The 27,589-nt window shown below is 50.6% G+C and overlaps 1 protein-coding gene across 10 annotated transcripts in view; it reads left to right on the top strand.

Annotated features, from left to right (window-relative positions):
* Positions 1-27,589, top strand: part of CLIP1 (CAP-Gly domain containing linker protein 1) — a gene marked incomplete at both ends in the record, with an annotated part of 65,270 nt that overhangs the window by 31,795 nt on the left and 5,886 nt on the right. For 7 of the 10 annotated variants that reach the window (XM_084253677.1, XM_084253678.1, XM_084253680.1 and 4 more), the window contains 8 exons: positions 91-174; positions 1,035-1,191; positions 2,357-2,522; positions 2,615-2,830; positions 8,444-8,560; positions 10,576-10,682; positions 14,439-14,559; positions 23,089-23,141. In XM_084253677.1, coding sequence (XP_084109803.1) covers positions 91-174; positions 1,035-1,191; positions 2,357-2,522; positions 2,615-2,830; positions 8,444-8,560; positions 10,576-10,682; positions 14,439-14,559; positions 23,089-23,141 — 1,021 coding nt within the window. Of the gene's footprint in view, positions 1-90; positions 175-1,034; positions 1,192-2,356; positions 2,523-2,614; positions 2,831-5,156; positions 7,425-8,443; positions 8,561-10,575; positions 10,683-14,438; positions 14,560-23,088; positions 23,142-26,689; positions 26,724-27,589 lie in introns of those variants that run through there. The other 3 variants (XM_084253676.1, XM_084253684.1, XM_084253675.1) reach the window with 2 other exon arrangements.

Genomic DNA, 27,589 nt, shown 5'->3' on the forward strand with positions numbered 1-27,589 from the left:
GCCATGGCCTCCCACCTCAAGCCTGCAGGACACCATTCCCAGATAACTTATGAGGGATATTTATTAAACTTCTAACTTTATCCTAAACAGAAACTGTAAATAAGTTACACCAAAAAGAGGAACAGTTTACTGCGCTGTCTTCTGAATTGGAGAAGTTGAGAGGAAAACTGACAGGTAAGAAAACCTCTCTGGTTACTCAACACTAAACACAGTAGACTTTCTAGGGTCCGAGGCGGTCATAGGGAGTTCCAGTAGCATGTGCTGTTCGGGCCTGATTCTTCACTCACTGTTGTGACTTAATGTGACGAGACCCTTGCCTGAGCCATCCTCTTGCCTGCGACACATCCTCTCTGCTCTGTTTTCAAAGAAGTCAGAACCCACCACGACTCACAGCTCCTGCTGCCATCCTTGACCCAGACGATCTTCTGGCTGAGCTGCTCTAACAGCCAGTCCCCCTTTCTGCCTGCCTCTGCCCTTGCCCCTCGGCCTTTTCTCAGCATAGCCCACGGAGCAATCCCGGGCCACCCATTCGTACAGCGTCTGCTCTAGACTGCCCAGGGGCTCCATCTCGCTCAGCGGCCCCATCATCTCTCTCCTGGGATCTTGGTTGCCCTTGTTCGTACCTCTCCAACCACATAGGCCTCCATGGTGATACTCGCATGTCAGCCTGTTTGTGCCTCGGGGCCTTTGCACTTGCTGTTCCCTCTGCCTGGTCCTCCGCCCCACGCCCTTTAGGCCTTCACTTAAATGTCGCCTTCTCAGGACTTATCTAATGATGTGTTAACTTCCCGACTCCTTCCTAGTTCTGGTCTCTGCTTGTATTTCTTCTCACAGCACTTACCATTATTATCCCATTTATTGTCCTTATTTTTCTTGTTTATTGCCTGTCTTCTTTGTTAGAGTGTCATTTTCATGAGCGCAGGGACTGCCATATGCAAATGGGCCCAGCGCAAGGTCTGGCACATGGGATGCACCTGGTGAATTTTTGTTGATTATAACACAGCAACACTGCTCTTTTTTCTGTATATATTCAGATATGGAGGCAAAATTTAGAGAGAGAGATGAAAGAGAAGAGCAGTTGTTAAAGGCAAAGGAAAAATTGGAAAACGACATTGCAGACATTATGAAAATGTCAGGAGATAACTCTTCTCAGTTGACGAAAATGAATGACGAGTTGCGTCTGAAAGAAAGGTATGTTGGAAGGATGTGAGCTGGCGTCCAGGTCAGGGGAGCACGAAGCCTCAGGCTGTTCTGTTTCAAGGTTCCCGCCTCTCTCTGCGTGTGCTTGGGTCGGCTAACTTGCCAGAGGAGAATGGCGCCGCAGGCGCTGGGGACTGGATAGGGGAGGTGGTGGTCACTCGGGCCTGCAGGTCCGTGACAGGCACACAGCGTCTGTCTCCCCTCCGTCCAGCAGGCTAATGAGGGTCACACATGTCATGGGCTTGCTGCCTGCCTGCGCCAGCAGACAGCTCTCCCAGGAGGGGATTCTCTAGTCCGGGAGGAGCATTATCACTCCCATCGTAAAGAAAAGCAGCCCCGTCTCAGGGAGGCTCAGTGCTGCTCTGAGGCTTCGGGCCCAGGCCTCTGGCTGCTCTGCTCACTGTGCTGTCCTCAGCCCAGATGCTGCTTTTGTCTTCATCTGTTTTCATCTTTATCTTGAGGTTCTTGCTGCTTTGGTTGTTTTTCTTTTAACATTGGCTGCCACATAAAAATAGCTGTTTTATGAGACAGAAACTTTCGGGGGCCAGTCTAGGGCTGCTAAACTTTGATTCTTGAAGTGTAAATTCTTGGCAAAGTCCTATTTACCAACTTCTCAAAGCCTTTGAGAAGTTCCACCGGGTGGGGACGGTGGGGGGTGTCCAGAGGCCCTGCCCACCCCGCCCCACCCTTGTTCTCCATTCACTTGTTTTCTAAATCGGCAACGGCCTTTGTTTTCCGTACACCTTTGTTCAGCGACACGGTTATCTTTAAGCAGAACTTCAAGGTAGTTACTGTCATTTTTACAACATCTTTTATGAGTTTTTGATAATTTGCTAAAATTTTCCAACTTTCTCAATACTTATTTCCTCCAGTATGTTTCCTTTTCACTCATTTTTCATGATTCATCTGTGGACATATGAAGCTTCACAATTGCATTCGTTGTTACTCTAAATGTATATATAGCTGTCAGAATCAGCAAGATCATTCTTTAGGACAAATAGTGTTATTTCTCCCCACACTTCAGTGTTATTAATTACTTGTAACATTCATAATCACGAATGACACTAAAATCGTCAGTAAATCTTTTAAAGGATAGCTCTGGAATTTAAAGCAGTCTTATGAAAAGTCTGATGCCTGATATTGCAATGTGTTCTAGATGTGTAGAAGAGTTGCAGTTAAAGCTCACCAAGGCTAATGAAAGTGCAAGTGTCCTGCAGAAGAACATCGGGGAAGTCACTCTCAAAGCCCAGCAGAGCCAGCAAGAAGCGGCTGTAAAGCATGAGGAAGAGAAGCAAGAACTGCAGAAGAAGTTGGTGGACCTGGTAAGGAGAGAATAAATGGTACTGCCTGCTGCCAGGGGGCGAGGGGCCGGACAGTGGCGGCTCACGGCTTACTCCTCCATCTGGGACTGCAGGAAAAGAAGATGGAAATGAGCCAGACCCAGTGTCAGGAGCTGAAAGCCAGGTATGAGGAGGCCACCTCTGAGGCCAAGGCCAAGCACGATGAAGCCCTGCAGAGCATGCAGAAGGCGCTGCTGGACGCAGAGGGGAGGCTGAAGGCTGCCCAGGAGGAGAACGGCAACTTGTTGCAGGACATGGTGGAACTGAGGAAACAAGCCGATAAAGCCAAGGTAGGCGCAGGGCGGGCCGGGTGCTGCGGGATGGCTGCTGGAGCTGCGTCAGGGCTGCGGGGACGCTGAGGAGGCAGCAGCACAGGGCAAGAGTTAAGTGGCTGGAGCAGAGAGTCCTGAGGGAGTCAGTCTCCAGAGCTCCTTGTCCTGGAGGGGCTGCACTGAGTGCCCTCGGCCCCTGCTGCTCGGTCTCCAGCTGTCGCCCAGTCTGTGTTGCCTGCACCCGGGCCTGCCTGCATGCTGGAGCAGGTTTTGTGTTAGAAAATCTGCTTCCCTGATCTTGGCCCACCCACTACCCCCTGCACTGCCGGAAGGAGAGGCAGGTGGCCGAGGAGCCAGATGCCCAGACCAGGGTGAGCTTGTGAGCAGGGAGGGGAGCCGGGCTGGCTCGGAGCTCTTGCAGGAGGGTGAGAAGTGCGTCCTCCAAGAGGGCATCTGTGTCTGCGGGAGGGTGCGGAGCCCGTGGACTGTGGACGGGACAGGAGTGGGCTCAGGGACTGTGAGCACAGTCTCATGTAGCACAGTAGACGCTGGCATCCTGAGTGTCACTGTCCCTCAGGTGGTGTCTGCCCTCTGGTGCTTTTTGACTCTGGTAGCTTCATGAAGTTCAAGCCTCCCATGACTACGTAACCTCCTATTGCTTGAAGAAAAGTAAATACTGGTCGTTCTTTTAATGTGGCAGAGAAATGTCTACATAGAGGCTAAGCAGGAGCGCAGGGCCTTGAGTCAGTCTTGTCGGCGCCCGGCCCCTGGGAGCCTTGCACGTGCCTCTCGTGCTCCTGCTGATCAAGCTGCCTCCTCCCCATGCCACGTCTTGCTCACAAGCCACTTAATCCTGCATGTAATCATCAGGGCCTGTCTTTGTGGTTCTCTTTTGTCTGGACAGAGTCCAGTTTTTTGTTGCAGCCTGACTAGCCATAGCATTTTCTGTGGTTTGTGTGAGTCTCCCTGGTTCTGGTTGGTTTGACAAAGGTCCTTTGGTTACAGTCCAGGACTGCTTCCGAACCCCCCCAAAGTGCTCTAGATAGTTTCTGTGGATTTCAGTGCTTGTCACCAGCAGTGACTCGCAGGCTCCTGAGACTGATGGGCCTTCAAATGTTCTCCCCAACAGGGTGGTTCATGTGTACCCTCAACGAGTTTCATGTAAGACTTCAGGGACTTGGGGACCCCACAGAACTCCCACATTCCCTAGTTAAGAGCCAATGACTGTGGCTCTACTGTCCAGTATGTTGCCACCAGCCAGGGTGGCCACTTAAGACAGTTAAATTTTAATAAAATGACAGATTCAGCTCCTCAGCCCCCCTCACTACACCTCAAGTGCTCACCATGGCCCTGGCTACCATGCTGGACAGTGCAGATAAAGAATTTCAGCATCAGGCCTCCCCGGTGGTGCAGTGGGTTGAGTACAGTGCTGTGAAGCTGTCCGCAGCCCTGCAGCACGGGTTTGATTCCCGACCAGCCAGGGAGACTCCCACATGGCCTGACAGACCTCTCCTGTCTCGCCCACTGTTCCCCTCAGCAGTGTATTTCATCAGTCTGCCTGTTCTGTTCCCCACTCTGTCTCTGGTGAATCCTCTCACCCTCCTGCACCTTTGGCCTGTGCCCCAGCTCTTGTATAAATAAATCTTTAAAAAAAAAAAAAAAGAATTTCAGGATAACTGTGGAAAGTTCTGGATAGCACTGGTCTAGATATTGTGGTTACATTGTTCTATAAGCCAATCCATTTTTGAAAAGATAACTCAACTATTAAATGATTTGTGAATCAAGCTGTATCCTGCCTAGCTACTGCCAAACTAATCCATTTTTAAAAGAAAAAGAAGGTTGAGTCGCCAACCCTAGCTGACAGACCTGTATGTGAGGATGCCCGGCAGGTGCGATCCTGCAGGTAGTTTCTGTCCCCTCCCCCTCACCTCTTTTGGGTCAAAACATACTCACTTTTTGTAAGCCTTGGAATTGTGCTTTTAAAAATTCTGCTATGAATCCTTTCTATAAGCAAAGTAATGAAATAATTGGAATGGCAGAAAAGAATCTTATCCCTGATATCAAAATCAAACTTTGCCTTTTTCTCCTATCAGGAATCATTTCAGAAGCTGTTTCAAGTATCCAATAGGCCAATTATTAGCCCTTTGCAAAGCTAAAGATGCCTTTTATTGTCCTTGTGTGAGCTCCGTCTGTCCAGTTCCTTTCCCTTGTCCGGATGTTTCCTATGACATTTAGTGAGACATCTTTCAACTGTTACAGTTTAGGTGACATTAGTTACCTGGGCTTGCATTTGTCTGCTTGACTTCATTTTTGTTTCCATTCTTTCCATCTTTTGTTTCTGTAGTCGCTAACCTATTTGTTAACATCAGCCAAAAAAGAGCTTGAACTAATGGCAGAAGAGCTGAGGGGGCTGAAATCAGAGAAGCAGCTTCTGGCGCAGGAGGGCAATGCTTTAAAGTTAGAGAAAGGTTCACTGTTATCCAAGCTTATGGAGGTGGAAGCCAAAATTACTGTGCTTCAGGAAGACCAGCAGAACCTGTGGTCAGTGAATGAAGCTCTTAATTTAGAAAATGAGAAAGTCTTAGAAGAACGGCAAAATGCTGAAAAGCTTTATCAGCAGGAACAGCTCAGTAAAGAAGTTTTGGCTGTTGAGAGAGAGAGACTACTCGAAGAAATCAACAGTGCACAGGAAGAACTTTTAAAGATAAATGTGGAGAATGAGTCTCTGCGAGCCTCCGAGGTGAGCCTGCACGCGCTAGTGGAAGAACTCCGGTGCAGCAAAGAGGATCTGATGGCTGAGTCCAGGAAGGCCCGGGAAGAAAAGGGTCAGCTGGAGGATCGTGTCAAGAGGCTCGTCAAGGAAAACCTTGCCTTGGCTACAGATAAGGACGAGATTATTGAGAAGCTTCAGAGCTCTTACAAAGAGCTCGTTAAAGACCAGCAGACCTTGGTGCAGGAGGTGGAAGACCTCACGGCCGAGAAGAAGTCAGCATTAGAGAGACAATCGGCTCTTGACCACATGTGCACAGCCCTCCAGGGGGAAAGAGACGGTCTTGCTCAGAGTAACAAAGACCTGCAGTTTGAGAAGGAAGTGCTGCTTGGAGAGCAGGAGAAACTCAACGCCAGCCTGGAGGCCGCCCTCCAGGTTCAACAGCTGCTCAGCACGGAAGCCACCAGTCTTCGTGCCCAGCTGGACGGCAGCAGCAAAGCGCTGAGGAAGGCGGAGCTGGAAGCGCTGCAGCTACAGGCCACCAACTCCAGCCTCACGAAGGTGCTAGAGGAGATTAAGGCCAGCCGGGAGATCACAGACTCCGAGTGCCTTCAGCTCTTGCATGAGAAAGAAACCCTGGCCTCATCTGAGAGGAGGCTGTTGGCGGAGAAAGAAGAACTGCTCAGTGAGAATCACCTCATCTTGGAAAAACTCAACAAGTGCTCCGAGGAGGCCGCCCGCCTGGAGGTAAGCCTGAACGAGAAGATCACGTACCTCACTTCTGAGAAGGAGATGGTTTGCCAGAAAATGACTAAGCTCAGAAGGCAGCATGAGAGTCTCTTGAAAGAAAAGTCTGTACTGGAAATGCATAATGGCGACTTACTTGGCGAGAGGGAAAATTCCATCAAAGCCGTAGGAGACCTCAGAAGGAAGTATGATCTGGAGTCTGCAAACAGAAGAATCATCGTGCACGAGAAGATGAAGCTGCTGGGTGATCTCGACACCCTGAGGAAAGAGCTCCAGGAGAGGAAAAAGGAAAACCGGGACCTGGCGGCCAGCAAGTGTGAGCTGTCCCTGCTGCTGAAAGAGGCTCAGAATGCCAGAAAGAATCTGGAAAAGGAACACACCAATGTAGTGAGAGCCAAGGAGAGCTTGCAAGCCGAACTCAAGACTTGCTGCTCCGAGAAGAACATCTTGCTGAGGGACGGGTTGAACCTGCAGGAAGAGTGTCAGAAATTAAAGGAGGAGACGCAGGCAGTGCAGCAATCCTTGGCCCTAGAAAAAGAAGCCAGAGCAAAGGAAAAGGAGGCCTCTGTGTTTGAAAGCAATAAACTGCATGGGAGGACGTTGCTCCTCGAGCGGGAGATGGAAGAACTAAGGGTGTGCACTAAGGAGCTCCGGGCTGAGAATTTCGCACTGATCCAAGAGAAGACTAAATCAGAGCAGAGAGTGGTGGAGATAATCCAGGAGAAGGAACTCTTGAGTGCAGAAACGGCTCAACTTGCTGCCAATATAGAGACGCTGAAAAGTGACTTTGCTGTCCTGTCCAAGTCCAAGCTGGAACTGCAGGACCTCCACAGCTGCCTCACCAAGATCCTGGACGAGCTCCGGCTGAACCACGAGGTGACCCTGGCTGACCGCGCCAAGGTGGTGCAGGACAACAAGAGCCTGCTGGCTGAGATCCGAGAAGTGACGCTGAGAAGGGATGAGCTTCTGAAGGAGAAGGAGCAGCTGGCCGAAAGCTACTTCACCCTTCAGAAGGAGATCAGCCAACTGGCCAAAACCAACAGCCACATTTCATCCAATCTCCTGGAATCTCAAAATGAAAACCGTATTTTGAGGAAAGACAAGAGCAAGCTCACTCTTAAGATTAGAGAGCTCGAGACACTTCACTCGTTTACGGTAAAGTAGGAGGTTCAGGTAGACAGCACCCGACTACTAACACCGCACTAACACCGCCGCGGCTGAGGTGTGTGTCTTCACTGCCACGCCTGGAAATCACCTCATCTAATCAGTCGCTTACCTGTCTCCAGCTGTTTGTTACTACTTGAAAGGGCAATTCTTTACTAAATTGCTAACTGCAGTAGTTTGGGAAAAGAATTGCAAACTGTGAATAAGAAGGATATAGTTTTTGATTAATTAAGGAGAGATTTTCATGAAGAAGCCAACTGTATTTCTTAAAGGCTTAAGAGCAATGATGACAGGGCGCTGTTGCATAAATTAAAACATAGTATCTTTCATTGGCTTTTAATTATTAGATTGTATCTATTTGGTGTAGAAATTTTCCCTGTGAAATCTTCCACTAGTAAGTAGGGAACACAGACTTGCTATCAGCTTTATTTGACTGCATGAAATTGTCAGCAAGTGCCTGAAAAGATAGTGATTTATTTTTATGATTATTTTTCTCCTACATGGATTTGTCTGTAAATGCACATTATCTTTCTTATTCACAGCCATGTTTATATTCATTCTCCACAGCTCTTCTTGACTCTTCCATTCAGTGCTTCTCATGAAACACTTGAGCCCCACATGAATATTTGCCCAAATAGTTTTAATTCTATTTGAAAAATTCCAAACCTGAATTCTGAGTGACTTCCAAAGCCTCAGATTTGAAAATGGCAAGAACAGCCTTCTAACTGTGCTTGAGAAAATCCAGACACTGATGAGCTTGACCTTGGAGCCTGTCCAGGAGGATGTTGGTGTAGGCAAGGTGGAGAATGTGTTGAATGCATGGGTTACAGTGGGCTCACTGAAAAAGGGCATGAGAAGGGTCTAATTTTGCTCTACTCCAGAGTAGAGGCCTTTCCTGTTGTGTCCTGTGTGGGGTGGGGTTGGTGACCAGGTCCCCCCGGCACTGAGCCCCACCCGGCAGCCCAGGGAGGGGTGTCTCCCATCCTCACGGTGCTTTTTTGTCTGTTTAGACGGCTCAGACAGCAGAAGACGCCCTGCAGATAATGGAGCAGATGACCAAAGAGAAGACGGAAACTCTGGCCTCCTTGGAGGACTCCAAGCAAACAAATGAAAAACTGCAGAATGAAGTAATCAGATTTAAATGGCTTTTTGTACGAAGGACAGCTTATCGACGCCACGGAATATTTGATCACTAACTCAGGATTGTTTATTTTTTGAAGCGTGGTCTCATGCAGGTTTGGTGTATGCAAGTGGAATCGAATGTGCACCAGAACGTGATAATATTAATTAAATAAAGCTTATTACTTCCTTCTTTCTTAGTAGGAGAGACCTTTTAAAAATGAGGGGGAAACATTAAGAATGTGACTTCCCCTGATAATTGTTCGGCAATAGAGCTGATGAGGCTGGTGATGGCCTCGGCTCCTGTAGCTTTAATTTTAATTTAATTTAATTTTAATTTTAAGTCACATACATTATTTCCCCTCAACTTTCTCCTGGCATTAGGCTGCTGAGTTCCATTCCTTAGCCCTAGCTCGACAGAGGCCCAGTTCAGTACCACTCCCCTCCCGTGTTATCTTGATTGAGTCGCGTTTGGGTCTTAGACAAATCTGCAGCATCAAGATAATTTTGGTTCCATCCACAAGTGGCATTTCTCATCCCTGTACTGTTCTTGGGTCGCTCCCCCTCTCCTCTGAACTCAAAGCGACCCTTTCTTTGGAAGCTGCTGCTACATGCTCAGCAGATTGACTTGCTGAAATAGTTGTGTGAAGTTTTTTGCACTTGAGACATTTTTTTTAAGTGCGAGGCAGGTAAGACATGGAGGAAGGAAAGCCAGCGAGGACATGGCCACGCTGACTAGCTCCCGTGGAACTAGGCCTTCTCACTGCGGAAGGCCAAAGAAGGAACTCTGTAAAGGCATGAAATTTTGAGATAACCGTAAGGTAAATAAAACTTAACAAGCAAAGGAGCACCTTTGTAGGATGAGAGAAGGCGGCGTAAGGAAAAGATAGGAAAGTGTTAAAAAAAACACAGATAAAGCGGCCGCTTGAGTAGAAGAGCAGATTTGAGGGTAGGTGTCTAACCTCTGAGGACAGAATGTGGAGTCTTACCTACTTCCATAATTTTCCCCTAGTGTCTTTCTTAGGAATTGTTTTTTGTTTTTCTTACTCTGAATCTGGACGGGAAAGGGCACTGAAAGGAAGACGGTGGTTAAGGCCCTTTCTGGGATCCTAACTGGTGACACGTGGCCCCGCCTGAGGTGCTAACTGCACAAGTCCCCCAGGAGGCCAGTAGGGTGACCCGGCTGCCCCTGCCCTGGACACCCACACCTAGCTGGGGGGCACCCGTGGAACCCCACCTCTCCCCGCAGCCCATGGTGGCTTGCACCCCCCTACTCGGGGCCAGCTTCCCCACCAGGAGCTGGGCCTCCGGCCACTGCACCCCCACAGGAGGCCACGGGCTGTGCGGTGTGAGCGCTTTCCGGTCTCACATGTGGCTTTTTCTTTTTCAGATCAAGGTTCAGATGGATAACTAAATCTTTTCCCATCTACTTTTTTTCTCATTCAAATCTCTTGTAATGAGGACAATATAAATTTGGTACCAATGTTGGAAAAGACCGTATTATTATTAATTTTTTTTTTTGTGGGACCCTCGCTGGTGACCGGGGAACGAACAGGCGCTGCAGAGGCTGCGGGCAGCCTTGCAGCCCAGCGCTCAACCGCTGGGCCACCAGGGGAGGCCCAAGACCATATTATTTTTTAAGTGGGTTAGAAAGGGCGTTCTTCTCATTATAAAGAATAATCCTTGCTGATTATTTATGGATTTTTTTTTTAAGATGCTTCAACTGGAAAATTGCTAATTATACATAGGTGAGCGGGACCTGCTTATTTATGTAGAAGTTCCGCATGCCATTTTGGCCAGGAGTACAGGAGCTGCCTGACTAAATGTTAGGGGGAGGGAATGCAATTTATAAAAGATTTGGTCACCTGTGATTTCTTCTCCCAGGTGACTTTTAATTTTGATTTTGCAAGTAACTCATTTCTCCTCCCTTTTTAACATGTATTTTCATTTATAATTTGCCTTTCCAGTCTTGTCTTTGGAAAATGAAATAATTTCATCAAGTCTTTTTCTCTTGGTCTTTAAGTTGGATACACTTAAAGAAAACAACTTGAAAAATGTGGAAGAACTGAACAAATCCAAAGAACTTCTGACTGTGGAGAATCAAAAAATGGAAGAATTCAGGAAAGAAATGTAAGTTGAGCTCCTTTGAGGGAAATTATGGAATTTGTTGGAACTCACAAAAGTGAACAGTGCCAGTTACTTAAGAACCACTTGACAAGAACATAAAGTAAAATACTCCTGCGGACCTGAGCACCCCCACCCTTCCCACACAGAGATGTTAGAGGAACAAAGTGAAATAAGCCTGGTGATGGGTCAGGACACAAGGGGGGTGTGTGTGGCCACATGAACCCTGGGAACATGCACTGAAGTGGGAGCCTGTCACCGTGGCACCTGCCCAGTAGCCGGTCTTGACACTGGGAAAGTCACACCCTTTATTAATACACCCCTCAAAGCCCTTCCCATGGAGGGGCCTTCCTGGTGGCGCAGCGGGTTGAGCGCCGCTCTGTGAAGCTGTCTGCAGCCTCTGCAGCGCGGATTCAATTCCCAGCTGGCCAGGGAGATTCCTGCATGGCACGGCAGACCTCTCCTGTCTCCCTGCTGCTCCCCTCAGCAGTGTCTTTGGTCCGTCTGCCTGTTCTGCTCCCCACTCTGTCTCTGGTGGATTCTCTCACCCTCCCATGCCTCTGACTGTACCGCAGTTCTTGTATAAATACATAAATCTTAAAAAAAAAAAACCTTTCCCATGGAGAAAAAAGAAAAAAAGCAGCATGTCACTTTCAAGATTACCAATAATCTTGATTTTCAGAGTAATCAGATCATCTAGCATGGAAGTGCGTGTGAAATGACATGAGCAGAGCCTGGAAAGATGCTCACTATTCCAGTGCTACTTCCCAGCCAGGCTGAGCTCAGGGCAACAGGCTGCCCAGGTTTCCTTTCTCAGCACCACCACTTATCCTTTAAGTTTGGGGTCATGGTTATTGATTTTTATCTGGATTTTTTTAAGGATTTATTTTATTTATACATGCAGGAGCTGGGGTACAGGCCAGAGGTGCAGGGAGTGAGAGGATTCACCAGAGACAGTGGGGAATAGAACAGGCAGATCCACTGAAACACACTGCTGAGGGGAGCAGCGGGGAGACAGGAGAGGTCTGCTGGCCATGTGGGTAGCTCCCCGGCCGCGGATCGAACTCAGGCCACAGAGGCTGCAGATAGCTTGATAGCGCTTATCTTTAACCCCTGCACCACCAGGGAGGTCCCTTATCTGGCATTTTTAAACTGAAAAAATTTAAAATCTCTGAGTCTGGTGAATGTTTCAATATGTCCATCACGCTAGGTCCGGTGAAGCCGGGAGGGACATGTGCTCCCGGCCCGCAAGGGTTTATCATTTTCTTCCAGGTCGGGCCAATCCAATAGTTAAGATTTAAACAGAAAAAAAGCATCACTTCTAAACTACTCTCTTAAGACATCATCCTCAATCCTGTTTATTCATAAAGCTTGGATTAAACTAGAAGGCGAGTGAAGAGTTCCATTAACACAGGGTGATACTTGCCAAGAGGGATTCGGGTATCAGGAGAGGCCTCTTGCTGTGTCCCTGCCTCCGGGCCCTCTGGGTCCTCTGGGCTGTGCTGGGTGACAGAGGGGCAGTGCCAGGGTGGACCTGGCCAGGACGGTCTTGGGAGTTGGCCCCTCTCCTGCAGGGCTCCTCAGGAGTCTTTTGCGACAGCCCCTTTGGGTCTGGTCCTCGCCCGCTCCAGGCCCTTGGTGTAGGGTGGTCTCGCTCCATTACCAAGAAAATCATTTTTGTGCCCCCTTCACTGAATGAATAGTAAACACGCTTGCCTTGTGCTGCGGGAACTAAGCACAGGGAACCGGAGACCGTGGCCCGCTGTGGCCCCTCGCTCACTTGCCTGCCTCGCTCCCATGCCCTTCCCCAGAGCGTGGGCCCTGCGGGTGCAGCGCAGTGGAGAGGACCCCAGGATGCCTACCTGCCAGCTTGAAAACTGACAGTCTTTTGTTTCCTGATGTCTTGTCATGTAGAAAGAAAAGTAGCTCAAAAATTTGTTAGCAGTACATTTGCAGGTATTTCCGGAATCATCCCTTAGACTCTTTCCAGGAGCTGGGCTATCAGAGCCTCCTCCGCGCACGGCCCCGCTGCTCTCAGAAGCAGTGAGGGGGTTTCCGTGTTTGAGGCACATCTGAGGTCTCCGCCCGCCCTGGCCCCGGCTCTCTGGCCCCTACGACATGCTGACTTTGTGATTTGGGCCAGATCTTTGCCTCTCCCCCAGCTTCGGTGTAATCATGACGTTAACCTCCTTGGACTTTGAGGATTAAGTGAAAAAGTGTACACGAACACATTTTGCAAATCTTGAAATAGTAAATATTTGTTAAATCAATACTAAGAGGATCTTTTGATAATTCTTTGACTCCGTGTTTTGATTTTTCCTTATTATGGACTGTTAATAGAGAAAGCAAGGATTTAAGAAACTTAAAAAAAGAAAATGTTTAAAAGGGAAAGAGCAGGATCACAGATTTATTACCGACAGGCCACAAATGCTGTGTGAAGGCAGAGAACCCAGAGGTTTTGCTTTCGATGATTTCATAAAATGAGAGATGTAAAATCTCATGTGTCAAGAACTAATGAACTTTGACCCAAAGATGAAGTTTAGCTGGTGTGTGTGTCTCTGTCTGTATTTGGATCCATAATTAAAATCAAGCCTCCTAGCTTTTGAATTTCTGATTCTGGAAATCCCTACTCAGTTTTTTCTTCACTTGCTAAATGAACATCAATGTAAAATCCCTCATTTAATGTACTAGAAGAATTTTTGTACAGATCTATCCAACCAAGTCTTCCTGACTTTCTCCCAGCGTGCGTGCCATGGGTGGATGGAGAATTAGAGACTAAGGACTCGGAGGGGACCACGCAGCCACCCTTAGACAATGGCAGTCAAAAATAGACATGTTCATGCAGCACGGATGGGTTCACACCAAGTGACTCGATTCAGAATCCAGCCACTGGGACAGGCCGCTAAATGCAGTTTAGCCAGCACAGACTTCAGATTCATAATCGCATCAAAACCTTCTAGGGCATCAAACTAAAATGCAGTGATCAAATGCTTGTAATACCCTCATGTAAAGGGTCATAATTTGGGATATGCATTTTGGACTAACTTTAGTCTCGGGAAGATGTCTAGTGAATGTGCTCATCCCCCGTTTCAGTGCTGATGTTCGTGATGCAGGCCAGCGGGGCTCTGTTCTCACTTGCTCCCCGAGTGTAGGTTAGCGCAGGGGGATGACCTTCCAAATAAAACACCTGGCACGTAATTAGAAAACTGCATTTTCTTTGGGCGTCCCACCCCAAGTTGTTCTAAAAATAGGTTCAGACTCACGCCAGCACCTGACTCTGATAGATACTGGCACATGGGACGATCAGATTTTCACTTGTTGGGAGAGACGCACGGCAGATCGGGGCAGTGAGAGCCGCGCGCCTCGGCGGTGAAGCCTTCGCCAGCGCAGTGGGGTGGCATCTGACTCCCTGGTGGGCAGTCCTGGAGAGGATTCCTGACCGTTTCCATCCATCATTTATTTTATAGTAACATCGCCGTCACTGTGGGGATGCTTGGAGCTGGGTGCGTGTGGGCGGTGAGAGTGTGCACGGAGCGCTCATCGGGTTTAAAATAAATGTCATCGCTGGGGGCGACCGGCCCCCACCAGAGGTCAGCGCCGCTTGGCCCCCGAGCCCGCAGGCCACAGCACCTCCCAGTAGAGTGGATCCTGTCAGGCACGTGACCCAGATATATTTTCCTCTGTGCTGTGAAGCTGGTCGTCTCCCACAGTTTCCTTGCCTGTCTTGTTTCTATGGTAACCCTGCGCTCACTGTCCTTGCAGAGAAACCCTAAAGCAGGCAGCAGCTCAGAAGTCCCAGCAGCTTTCAGCGTTGCAAGAAGAGAACGTGAAACTTGCCGAGGAGCTGGGGAGAAGCCGGGACGAGGTCTCCAGTCATCAGAAGGTCAGTGGGCCGGGCCGGGCCGCTCTGCCGGGCCTGTCCCTCCCGGCGGCGGTGCCGGAGCTCCGCCAACGGGCGGGTGCGGGTGGGTGGTTCCAGTGGGAGCCCAGTTACCTGGGTTGTGTGTCTCCTTGTTTTTAAGTGTCTGCGGTAGCACCTGGGGGAGGAGTGAGCGGGCAAGTGGAAAATAAAATCTTTGTGAGATGACCTCATACCATGCTTTCAGATGGGCCGGGGTAATGCCTTCTCCCTGCACTTAACTGCTTGGATTTCAAAATGATTTTTCCCATTTTCCCCCCATCAAATTTAGTTTGAAGGAAACAGATTCCCAGACCATTGATTTGGTGTGAGGGTCAGTTGCTGGTTTGAAATACAATCATACTTTTCTTTAAATTAAAAAATTCAAAGGCACTCCCTGGTGGAGCCGCCCGCATGTGGCTGGGGTGTGTCCCTGCGGGGTGCGCCTGAGCGTGGAGGGGCCTGCGCTGCCCGTTTGCGCCTGTATTCAGACAGCACAGGCTTCTGGCAAGTTGGCCAGACCTGGAGCAGAACTGATTTAAGTGGAGACTATATTTTGCTTTTCATCTTTGACACCTGAGCCAAAGTGCTAAATAGCCAGCCGCATCTGACCTCAGAGAAGCAGCTCAAAATGCAGTTTTAAGCGAAACTTCCTATGCGGTCATGGACCCTGGTGGGGCACTTCCAGGGGATGGTGTCCCCTGGGGTGCAGTGGCTGGGGTGGCTCTGAATCCCCACTGACGGGGTACAGTGGGTGGGGAGCACTTTTTGGCGAGTTGAATTCAGACTGTGAGGCCTTCCCATTGACTTTTCCACAACTCCCTGACTTTGTGAGTGAGGCCACGTCCCTCCGGACTCTGGGGTGATGCTGCCGCTGGGTTCGGCTGCTCAGGTGTGCTGGCGCTCGCCAGTGACAGGTACAGGGAGGGGCAGTTGTCTCTCTCAGTCTCCACAGCACCCCGAGATGGCACGGCTGTTGCCCCCGCCCCTGGCAGTGGGGAAACGGAAGCAGAAAGAAGGCAGTGACTGGCTTAACTCAGCTGACAGTGTCCAAAGATGCTCGGCTGCTTTCTGGCTGGGTCCGGGAAAGACTCGAGGCGTAGACCTAAGTGGTGCGGTGCCCCCCCTCTCGTTGCCCCCTCCTCTCGTTGGGGTGTGAGACCCTGGAGTTCTTGAGAAACAGAAGCCCTTTGCCCCGAGGGCTTCTTCATTTCCCAGCACAAACTCTCCTAAAACATGGGCGCCTCTGACAAGGGAAGTGCTGTCACATTCCCCGGCCTGTTTGATCTCTGCTCATGAGCCTCTGCAGCAAGGGTGGGTCCCCAGCCCATGGACACACAGAGGCTGCCCTCCCTGCTCCTGGTGACCTTGGCTGGAACCTCCCTGGAGGCTGTAGGGCAAGGCCTCCAGGCCCTTCTCTCCTGCACATTGGGATGTGAATTACCATGCTGCTGAAGAGACTTTGAGAACAAAAACGTCAGAATCAGTGACTTCGAAGGGTGTTGGAAAACTGCCTTGAAGAACCGCCAAGACAGTGACTTTCCCTTTAGGAGCGGGGTGGCCTGTGCTTACTGGGGAGGATGGCGGCGTGAGCGGAACCATCACCGGCCTGGCCAACAGAGGCCGGGTGTGGATGCCATGGAGGACTCAGTGCCTCCCCGCTCGGCACCCCTTCCAGAAGAGTGGACACCAGCTCCTGTCTCAAACAGCTGAGTGTAAAGAATACGGGTTGATTTTTTGGCTCCATTTCTCATATTGTACAATCTCCAAGAATCCAGAGTCCCTGTGCTTCTGAAAAACTGTGAATTTTCACCATGTTCTTTTTCACAGTCCAGCCAGGTGGTCAGCTGGTCATGTTCAGAAGCATTGGCAGTGTGGGCAGAAGCCTCGTTGTTGAGCAGGAAACCATCATGATCGTAGTGTAGGACAGCAGAGGTGCGGTGGACACAAGCTGGTGGGTGCTGACCAGGCCAGCTCTGTCCTGCTCCGCCACCAGCCCTGGGTTCCCTGACGTGTGCAGAGCCCGCAGCCCCTGCTGAGTTGGCCTGTGGATGGGAGCTGAGGCTCAGAAGCGGGTGGCCTCCAGGACTGAAGCGGGGCCGAGGGGAGGCGCTGTCCTGCCCTGGGGATGAAGCTGCTGTCTCTGACTTTGTAATTCCTGTTACCAAGATAAAAAAAAGTGACCTCTGAGCTGCGATTGGCACAGATGGAGTCAAACTGCTGTAAAAACACCCTCTCTTCTATTGCTTCTTCCTCATTCAAATATTTCTTTCGTTCAGAAAACCCAGGACTTCCCAGAGTCTGTTCTGCATCCTAAAGGTCTTGCTGCCATTATTGGCTTGGGGTGTCCACTTGCTTCATCACGATGGCTGTTTTACTTCCTGTTCATCATTTTTACCTCACAGAATAAGCCTTTCGAGGTTTCTTACCCCAGCTCTCAGGAGGCCGGGACACAAGCTTATGTGTCAGCATGAGAGTGCCCACCTCTGGGGCAGGGCCTTGTGGCGCGTCCTCTGAGTCTTGCTATAAGCAGGTGGTGTAGACAGTCCCGGGGCTGAGGATGGTCAGGAGCTGCACTAGCTATCTCCAGGTGAGATGGTACAGTTCCCGTTCATTCGACTGTGCCCCTCTGAGGAGGTGCTTTTCAACTAGGGGGACTTGTGTGACCTCCAGAACAGCTAGAAACTGTCTTTGTTGTCTGCTTCCCTGTCAGGCCTTCTCTTTTCCAACTAAAACCATCTGTGTTGCCACTCAGGTGGGACGTGTCACTTCAAGGGGGAGGGGAGGACAGAATTGGCGAGAACTGCAAGAGGCAGACATACTGGGTCTGGCACCAGCAGTGACAGAATCATAGAACATCACACAGAAGTGCCTTGTGAGAGGCTGAGCCTGTTCTGCTGGTGCACGTGGGTCAGCCTGAGAACAGAGCTGGCCGGAGGGCTGAATGCTGCTGTGGTCACTGCCATCGTGTTGGCCTTCATCTTCTGTCTCCTGCTCGATGGCCTGCTGGTTCTGTGCTGGGGTGGTGGGGGTGTGTGTCTGCACATAACAAACTTCTCTGTCTTAACTATTTGACTATGTATTTAATGCACTCAGTGTTGGGTATCACCTCTGTCTAGTTCCAGAACTTTGTTACCACCTGTACAGGAAACCCCATAGTCATTTATTTATTTTTAAAGATTTATTTATGCATACAAGAACTATGCACACAAGAACTGCATATCCTGACTGGGGTACAGGCCCGAGGTGTGGGGGGTGAGAGAATTCACCAGAGACAGAGTGGGGAGCAGAACAGGCAGACAACAGAAATACACTGCTGAGGGGAGCAGTGGGCAGGACTGGAGGGGTCTGCTGCCCCATGTGGGTAGCTCCCTGGCCAGGGATCAAACTCATGCTGCAGTGGCCCCGGATTGCTTCATAGGTTGTGTCTTAACCCCTTGTGCCACCAGCGAGGCCCCCCAGGGCCATTTAAAGAGTCCCTCTTCATTCCTCCCTCCTCTCAGCTCCGAGCAGCCACTCTTTCCTGTGTTTAGGTTTGCTTGTTTTGGACACTTTCTATCAATGGAACCATCTGCTCCGTGTGCTTTTGTGACTCGCTTTTTTGTTTATACTTAGCTTAATGTGTTCAAGATTCATCCAGAAGGGAGGCATTCTTTTTCCTGGCTGAGTAGTATTTTATTGAGTGGATGTACCACATTTTGCTTATCCATTTGCTTCAGCTATTTTAGGTCTCTTTTTTCCTCACAGACAGTTGCCTGTCCCTCCTGAAGTCTCTGCCCTGGCCTGTAGCTACTACCTCTACTGCCGCTGTGGGGGGGAGGGCTCTGTAGCAGTGCTCGATGGCCCACGTGCTGAGGACACGGCACAAGGACCCTGCTGTTCTCTGTGAACATCTGGCTCCAGCCCCACCCACACCCTTGGCTCTCCTCCCTCCATTCTCCACCCCTCACCTCCGCCACCCCTTGCCACTCAGAGCTGGGTTTCCCAGCTCTCCCTGCCCCCTCCCCGGGCTATTCCCTCACTGTCTCACAGAGCTGCGTCCCCAGGTCTCTCTGACCATCCTCAGGACATGGTCTCGGGCCGCTGCTTGTGCTCCTCTCCCCAGAGACGATGAGATAAGAGGGACTCGTGGAACAGTGTGGAGTTTGGGTGAATGAGTACCTGGGAGATGAAGTGAATCTCCTTTATGGCCTGGGCCTTGGGTCCTGTTTTATAGAACAGAAGGCAGAGGCTTTGTAGCTAGGCGGGGGCGCCCGGTGCGCCAGGCAGGTCGTGGGGCCCCGGGTCAGTGAAGCCGTGGCTAGTGGAGTTCTTTTCCTGGAGATGCTAAAGATAGCCACAGTGATGTGGGTTCTGTAGAAATGGTCACCTTTGAAATACCTGATTTATCGTTCCCAGACCTCACATGTATCGGCCGGTAAGGATGGCAGACACTGGGCGCTGTCACTATGGAAACAGTGTGGCTTTTCCTCCTGGTTATTTGCAAAACGAGGTTACAGCTTGCAGGAAAGTGGACAGGGATTAGATGACCTGACAGCTGCATTTCATCAGCTAGTGGGGTCTCGCTAACGGGGTTGCAGCAGACGCAGCATCCAGAAAACTGGGCTCATCCTCGAAGCTGGTCCACAGACCACTGCAGCCTTTCCAGTAAGCTCAGCCCTGACACACGAGAAAGGGGAGACTCGACAGCGCGTCCTGCTTTGCTTTGGAGCCGTGGTGATCATCAGCCTCCCAGTGTGCATCTGGGCTCTGGGGCTGCCGGGCGGGGAGCGCTGGGGGCGGCTGGGCCACAGATGTCTCCCTTGATATGTAATGAATGCACTTTTTTGCCATTAAGAAACATTTCCAGGAAAATCTGGCAAAACCAATTGACTTCATGCTGTAAATGTTCAAATTGACAGCCAAGGACAGAAGCAAACTGTGATGTGACATTTGACGCAGTGCTCCCGGCGCTCAGAGCAGGGGATGCAGGGAGCAAGCCCCCAGCTCTGTGCTCTAACCCGCCCTCGGGAGCCTCGTCCCTTTGGGGAAAGTTAGACTGAAGAGGTGAAGGGGGATCCCCAGGGAAAGCTCCGCAAGGCTAGAAGACTCTGGTCACGCGGGATCTAGCAGAGGCAACAAAAGCTGCTGGTTGTCTTTCCATGGCTGTTCTAGCCGGCAAGCTGTGGCCTGGGTAGCTGTGCATGTGGCGGGGTCTCAGCTGCTGGGGTGGGGTGGGGTGGGGCCGGGCACTCAGGAGAGCCTCCAGGAACCCCCTGCTCTCCCTCCTGCTCTCTGACGCCTCATGTATCATTTTCATGCTCTCTCGCAGGCAGCTGGCTTCTGTGCTGCGCAGCTTCCAGGAGGGGCTGGGAGCGGCAGGTGGGACCAGACAGAGGCCTTTACTCCTGTGGTTTTGTCTTTTCATTTGGCGCGCAGAGCTCAGCTCTCTCTCAGTGTGGCCGCATGCCCACCGCCAGTCAGGAGCGAGGCTGGGTCTCAGGACGGGGAGGGGCGGAGTTGCTGAGAACAGTGGCTGTCGTTGTCTAGGGCTGAAGGCCAGGGCCATGTCCTCGTGGGAACGGGCTCCCCCCTCAGGTGGCGTGACCAGGTGGCTCACCGACAGAAGTCTCCCGGAGGGCCTCTACACATCCGTGCCTGGCAGCGCTGCCCTGTCCCGCCTCTGGCTGCGGAACGGCACAGGCCACGCTGCCCGGCTTCTCGCAGTAGTTTGGAGGCGAAGATTAAAGGCGTCAGATAAGTCAGACAGGTGCTGGGGAAAGGTCATCGGCATTCCGAGCCAGCGAGTGGGAGGCCAAGGTGGAGCAGCCCATCACGGGCACACGTGGCACCAACGAGGAGCAAGAAGGAAACTAGGGACCCACGAGAGGAGGGCCCTGGGCCACAAGGAAGCCCAGCTCATGGGAAGGGCTTCATGTGTTTGTGAAACTGAAGGGATCTCAATAAACGGGCCCAAGAGGAAGTGACGGAACACCACCGGAAGCGGCACAGAGAGAAACACTTTGAGACCCAGAACCACTCCACGTCAGACAGACTCCTCAGAGCAGCAGATACAAAGGGACCTGGCAAACATTTCTAAAAATAGAAAAGAAAAGCCCAAGCAAGTCAGTGGACACAGGAGGAGGCCGGCTCTGAGGACAGAGGTCACCAGTGAGCGGTCCTGAGCAGAGGACGCAACCAAGGCGCAGGAGGAGCCAGGGGGGATCATGGGGGGATCTCTTTGAACCTGCAGACGGGAAGGACATGGATTGTTGTTGTGGGTTGTTATGGAAACCTAGCAAGTGAACCCAGAGCTAGAAATTGATCAAAGCAATTGACACCAAAAAATAGCCTGGTTATTGTTGAAATTCAAGTATGTAGAAATAATTCTTCCAAGCACGCAAGCAGATTCCTTTCAAGAAGCCAAAAACCTGGGTGGGGGGTGGGGGGAGATTCCACTGCAGCCACATTCAGTGCCTGAGAACTGGGGCTGTCTCCAAAGTTCTGAGAACATGAGAAACGGGGGAGAAGCAAGGCCGGCAGAGTGGACGTTGGTGCTGGCCAGGTGACAGCCTGGCCACCCGGGGGCTCGAGCTCAAGGGCCCTTCTAACTTGTCCCCCAGTTGGACTGGACAGCCAGTCCGTAGCCCCTGTTGGTCAGCTGGTCGCTGGAGCCGATCCATTCTGGGGAGAGAGTGTGACCCCGGCGGAGGCGCCTCAGTGGGCCTGGCTGACCGCCGGCACTCCCTGCAGCTGTCCTCCAGGCCCGCCCTGAAAACGGGGTCCAGGCAACACGTCACTATGTCCACCCCCCTCCACCGAAAGGGCTCCTTCTCCTCCTCTTCCTTTCCCCCCATTCCCTCCTCCACTTCTAAGAGCAGAAGTCTGTCTGTCTGCGCGTGGGAGGTGAGACTAGAAATCCTCAGACAGGGCACGGTGAGCGTGTTCTGGGCTGTCAAAGTAGAGCTGCTATTTTGGACCGCAGAGCACTTGCTTGGAGAAGAGACAAAGAACCCAAATACAAACCAGTTGGCTGGGGAAGTCTCGAGGAAAGAATCAGCTGAGCGTTTGTTCTATTAGACTAGTTCAGCAGAGGCCTCGTTCTGTGAGAACCCAGCTCCCGAGAGCCTCAGTGTATCACCCCAAAGGCACACCCTGGCATGGTCACACTCTGCCGTGGCCGCTGAGCCTGGACTAGGTCTCCAGCATCTCAGAGGTGAGGGAGAAGCAGCGGGCAGAGTGGAGGGAGCCTGCCGCTCCCGCAAGGCTCCCCGCCATTGGTGCTGCTGGGCCAGCAGCGGTAGGAGGAGTTGTGCCTGATTCCAGGGCTGGGGCATTTTTAAACATTTTCCTCGCATTCATTTTCCTGCCTTTTGCTTTTTAAACATGTCTAAATATTTCTGTGAATTGCTCTTGGAACCAGAGCCTCTATCGCGATGCCCTAGGAAAGTGGCGTCTAAGTGAGAAAACTACCTTAACCTTGAAAGAGTTCATTAATAAATGTGATTTTTATGTGCAAGACATACATGTGTCTGTCTATTTAAGAACTTTTGAAATCTGAAGACCTTGTAGCCAGGCACGTACATAACTGATACGTAATCAGAAATAAGGCTATTCACACGAGTAGCTTAAATCCGGGGTTGCTGGAAGCATAGTCTTTGGTATTATCCTTTAATTAAAAAATACCACCCCCACCCCCTACAGGAGCATTCTGTCAGCCCTTTATCTTGCTGGCAGTGGGACTCCCCATGGTGCAGGCCGGGGTGGACGTGCATTTCCTCTCTCAAGGTCAGCTGGACCCTTATGCACGCCCCTCCACAGAACAGTGGAATTTTAGAGCTAAAGGGGATGGGACTTCTTCTGAGCCTCTTTATTCTGTAGGTGACAAACAGATGCCCAGGTGTGGAAGGCACCAGGTGAGGCCCAGGAGGAGGCCGGCCTGTTCACAACCCTCCTGGGCTGTTGTTAGTGACCCTTGACCTCTGTTGTTTTAACGAGGGAATATTCACTCATTCATTTAACAAACACCTTTTGGGGCCTTCCTGGTGGTGCAGGGGTTCAGTCTCAGCACTATGAAGCCACTGTGGCAGGAGTTCAATCCCCGGCCAGGGAGCTGACCCACATGGCGCAGCAGACCTCTCCTGTCTCCTCACTGCTCCCCTCAGCAGTGTACTTCAGTAGATCCGCCTGTTCTGTTCCCTGTTTTGTCTCTGGTGAATCCTCTCACTGCCCCCACACACCTCTGGCCTGAACCCCAGTTCTTGTATGCATAAATAAATGAAAATTAAAAAAAAAAAACACCTTTTGAAGCCTACAACCTGGAAGGTGCAGGCAGCTCGGGTGTTGTGACTTTAACTCTCAGGCCCATGAGGAAGGGGTCATTTACATCACAGAGTATTTGTAAACTAAGAACTGTGTGTCCCATGAGCAATGTCACTTGCTTTTTTCTCACCACCGGTGAGGCTCGACTCGTGTAACAAGAAGGCCTCTCTGGATTGTCACACACTGAACTTTGTGTTTTCTTTTTATTTTCAGCTGGAAGAAGAGAGATCTGTGCTCAATAATCAGTTGTTAGAAATGAAAAAAAGGTAGGTCTCTTTTTTGTGCTTCACGCGCGTGTGCTTATTGTGTGTGTTTAGCGTGTGTGTGTTGAGTAGAAAGTTAGAACCTGATGTGTCCGGTGACCTGCAGAAAACATGTGACCACCTCCTGCTCAGAAAACTGCCTCAAGGGAGTTAGACATGCCCACCCTCCAAATCAGGGGCACCCACTTGCACAAGTTTCAGCAGGAATCACCAGCTCAGAGGGTGGCCGGGTGCTCCCGCCTTAGCCTGTGGCCCTTTCCAGAAGTGCCTTGAAACCAGCTGGTTTCCTCTTACACCCTGTCACCTCCTAGTTTTAGTAACTGAAAATACTCCAGTTTTTACATCGAATCATTGATTTGCATAGACACACTGACCTCAGCTATATAAAAATTATATTTTTTTAATAGTAATGGGTGCCACTATTTTTTATTTGTTATTCTTTAATGATAAGCAAGTGATAGCCTGGTGGAAGCTTCCCGGAGCTTTAGTGAGGATAAGCGGGCCTGATGGGTGTCCATCCCGTCGGCTCTTCCGAAACGTGCTGGAGAAGCCTGTGTATTTGCACCGTGTGCCAGGCCAGCTCCGTGTGCACGGCCCCTGAGGGCGCAGCCAGTGCAGGGGCTTCTGAACAAGACCAGACAGGTGGCCCAGCACGCTTGCTGGTGTGACATCATCTTTCTAAAAGCAAAACTGAAAATAAACCTTTAAGAACGGCATAATCAAGACCTCCGCCACACACCTGCAGGGCGCTCATCCCTGTCAGGGCAGAGGACGTGGCCCTGGCTGACCACACAGGAGCGCTCCACACTGGCGGGTCCCCTCCCCAGCCAGCAGCTGCTTAGGGATTGAGGGCCCCATCAGCCTCCATCCAGGGCTGCTGCTCCTCTTTCCCTTTTTTAAATCAAGTCTCACACCAGAGGGTGTGTGCTTCTCCCCATGGCTCGGAGCACGCACCGTGCACTGTGGCTGTGGACGCCCGCCGCAGTCTCACTCCTGTGGACAGCACGGCCCTCCCCGTGAGCCTCAGACAGCAACTTCACACAATGAGGCTTTGTTTCTTTTCAGTGAGCCTCAAGCATGCAGCTACCAAGGGCGTGTGAGCCAGTTAAACAGGCCTCACTCCTGTGGGATCTTGGCAAGGGCCACCGCCCAGGAGGGGCTGCCTTTGCGGGGCCCTCAGTCTGGGCAGCACTTCTCACTCACAGGAACAGCTGCCCTGGAGCCACGCGGTGACGCTCACTCCCAACCACGCACGCGGTGGCTTTATGGGAAGGTGGGGGAGGGAAACGCAGGCGGTTAAGGAGAACTGCTGTGAAAAAGTGGATTATCACTAAGACCAGTAATGCAGGCAATATAAATAGACGCTGTGGTTTAGGAAGATGGAGGTATATATCAACAGGGACGGCTGAAAATGTCACATTGGTTAAGTCTGGAGGGGGAGGAAGATCATTGGCTTTCCAAATTTAAATTCTTTTTGATTCTATTTAAATTTTTGATTCTATTTAAATTCTTTTAAATTCTATTTGATCTTTTTAAAAATTACATGCATGCATTATTTTGATTTAAAAAAAACTAAATAAAGACATAGTAACATTGCAAAATATAAATTAAAAAAGTCAACATTAGGAAAAATAAAAACAACAACAGAAAGACCAGAGCAAAATGACTAGGCCCCCAAACCCCAGCCGACGGCACAGGTGAGCCGGCCCCTATGGCAGGAGAGGTGGCTTATCCATGCCTCCTTGCGCATGAGCAGAGAAAAACAATTTCTGAATAAGGTAGACCTTGGCTTCCTTTGCTCTAAAGTTGCTTATGGAATGGGCGGCACCATTGCTGCCTCGGTGACCAGCACGCACCCAGGGCTGCTGACGGGCCTTCCCACCTGCTCCTGGGACGCCCCCTCACTCTAAGTAGAGGTGGTTTGGGGCCCCGCTCAGAGAGAGCTGAGAGGGACTGCAAGTGGAGACGGGCCCCCCACAGCCGCGCAATCTCTCCTGCATGTGGGTCTGTGCACTGTGATGGACACCAAACGGTCACAGACTGGGCGGCCCAGGCCTCTGTGCACCCCCTTCCCACGGCCAGTGCCCCTCTCCTGGGCCACCCGGGCAGTGTCACAGGGCGTCTGACTGAGAACAGATGCAGGCTCCTGTGCGCGCCCCTGCACACAGTAGGTGTTTTACTGGGAAAGGCCACACAGGGACTTGCACCATCCCACAGGACAAAAACCTGAAACAGACACTAAAAAGAAACCCAATAGGAAACTCAATAGGAGGCCAGAGGTGTCCAGAGCATCCTAGGAGACAAAACAGGACCTAAATAAGTAAATGACCCACCCAGAGAAATCTGTGGGGTGGGGGCTGCTTCTGCGGCGAAGGGGGCAGCCCCGGGGACAGCGGCTCAGCCAGAGCCCGGGGCCGACAGCAGCGGCGCGGTCTGGGGCTCGGGCTCGGGTCGTGTGCTCTGCATTTAGTTAGTTAGTTACTGCTCTTAAATCTCTTTTTGAAAAGAAAGATGCTATGATCTGCTCGCATGTTAGGTCCTGGGTATGCTTAGGAGAATGTCTCTGGAAAATTCCTCTTTTGATCAGTCACTGCAGATCAAGATGGGAGTGAAAAATTTAAAAACGGGTTTCTTTTAATTGACTGTCACGTGAAGTCGCGTCTATTTTGGAAATATGAGCACAAATGCACGCTCGCGAGTGACCGGGGCCCTGATGTATCCTATAAAATGTCAGCTGGTGAAAGATTCGGGTGTGGGTCCTGGTGTGATAGTCAAGTAAATGTTCTTGCAAGAACTACTTTGAGAGGCTCTCAATTTAAGCCTGGAAAGTACTTAAGTCATGAGGACATTCTCAACTCAGTTGCTCGTGCAAGAACTGAGATGGTGGCAGGTCCGTGCAGGAGCAACGCAGTCATTTAGTGCAGACAGCGGAGAGGGCGTCCTTCCCCGGCCGCGGGTGGGAGGGCAGGGCCGCGCTGCTGAGGACGACCGGCGGCTTCTGCCCTCCTGTGTTTCGCTGTGGGTTTGGTATCTAAGCGTTTTGTGGCAAGGGATACATTGTAAAGTTCTCCTCCTCCTTTAAAAATGTAATCATCATTTCCTTGGAAAGCTGGTCTCCAACTTAGGCAAACTTCTTTCGAGACTGGTTCCGAGGTGCCCGCTAGATGGGGCAGAGCCGTCCCGCCGCGGTCACAGGCGTAGGGCGCGTCCTCTGACCACGACCCCGGTGGCATCTTTGGGCACTTGTGTGACTTCCCGCCCCGCCCTAGGCCTTTCCACATCAGAGAAGGGGCCACAGAGCCAAAAAACCTTAGCCGCGGACTCTCTCGGCATCAGAACTATGTCAGTGTCAGTGCAAGGTTGGTCAGGAGTGGAAACCGGTTGCCGGTTACGGTTCTGAAGCGGTCACGTGCTGCCTCAGCCCTTTGAGCTCACTGGGTTGTGACTGTCTGTCTCCGAGCCTGCGCTACTTACCAATGCTCATTTCACCCTCTCTTTTCCCTTTCCCACTCTTGCTTCCCTTGCTATATCTGTGTGTCTTTAATGGTAAGACTAAAGAAAGTCTATCCACGTTATAATAAATAAATTTCATATATTTTTAGTAAATCAAGTTGTTGTATATATTTTTTGGCTGCCTTTGTCCCTCTGTGTCTTGCTTTTGTTTTGTAAAATATTCTCAGCAATACATGCACTCACACTCACACACACTCACACACACACACACACAACTATGTACAGCAAAGAACTTCAGAACAAATTTAGTTCTCCTTACTGTATTTGCATTTCTCTTCATGTTTCTAATATTTGGTTCTTGTTATCTTGCATTTTTAAAGCTTGCCCAGTAACACTGTAAGGTATTTGCTTCAATACTGGAATTTATTTCTTATTAAGTAGTAAGGAAAGAATCTGGGTAACATGTGCTCCCGTGGGGAAAGATTTGTGGCCCCTGTAGCCTTTCTTTCATCTTATGTCCAGCGTCCCTTCTCTCTGTTTCTAGTCATGCCAAGTGTTCGAGCCGAAGGGCGAAAAGTCACAGACCCTCCTGTCAGTGGGTCTGTGACTGAACGGCAGCGATGCTGGGGAAATTGGAGGGTGTTGCCCTCTAGGTTTCTGCAGTGGATTTAAGACTTAGACGGTAAAGATCTGTCTTGAAATAAGCTGCCAAGGTCTGTCCATCTTGTCATGTGGTAAACAGAACCCTCGCTCGGGCCGTGTGCGGGACGATAAGCAAGGATGCCCAGACCCCTCCTCCTGCCTCGACGGTGCCCCCACCCCCGCCCCAGGCCCACCCCTCAGCTAATTGGAGTCTTCGTTACGGAGTCTTCTGTAGTAAAAATATGACAGTTGCACTTTTCAGTTTTGAGTTGAATTTATAACAGGTGAAAGAAGCTCCTGAAATACTTTTTACAATAGAATAAACTATGAAATAATTTAAGAGAAACTTAAGGAGC

The sequence above is a fragment of the Talpa europaea genome (assembly GCF_964194135.1).
Source record: "Talpa europaea genome assembly, chromosome: 14".
NCBI classification, from domain to species: domain Eukaryota; kingdom Metazoa; phylum Chordata; class Mammalia; order Eulipotyphla; family Talpidae; genus Talpa; species Talpa europaea.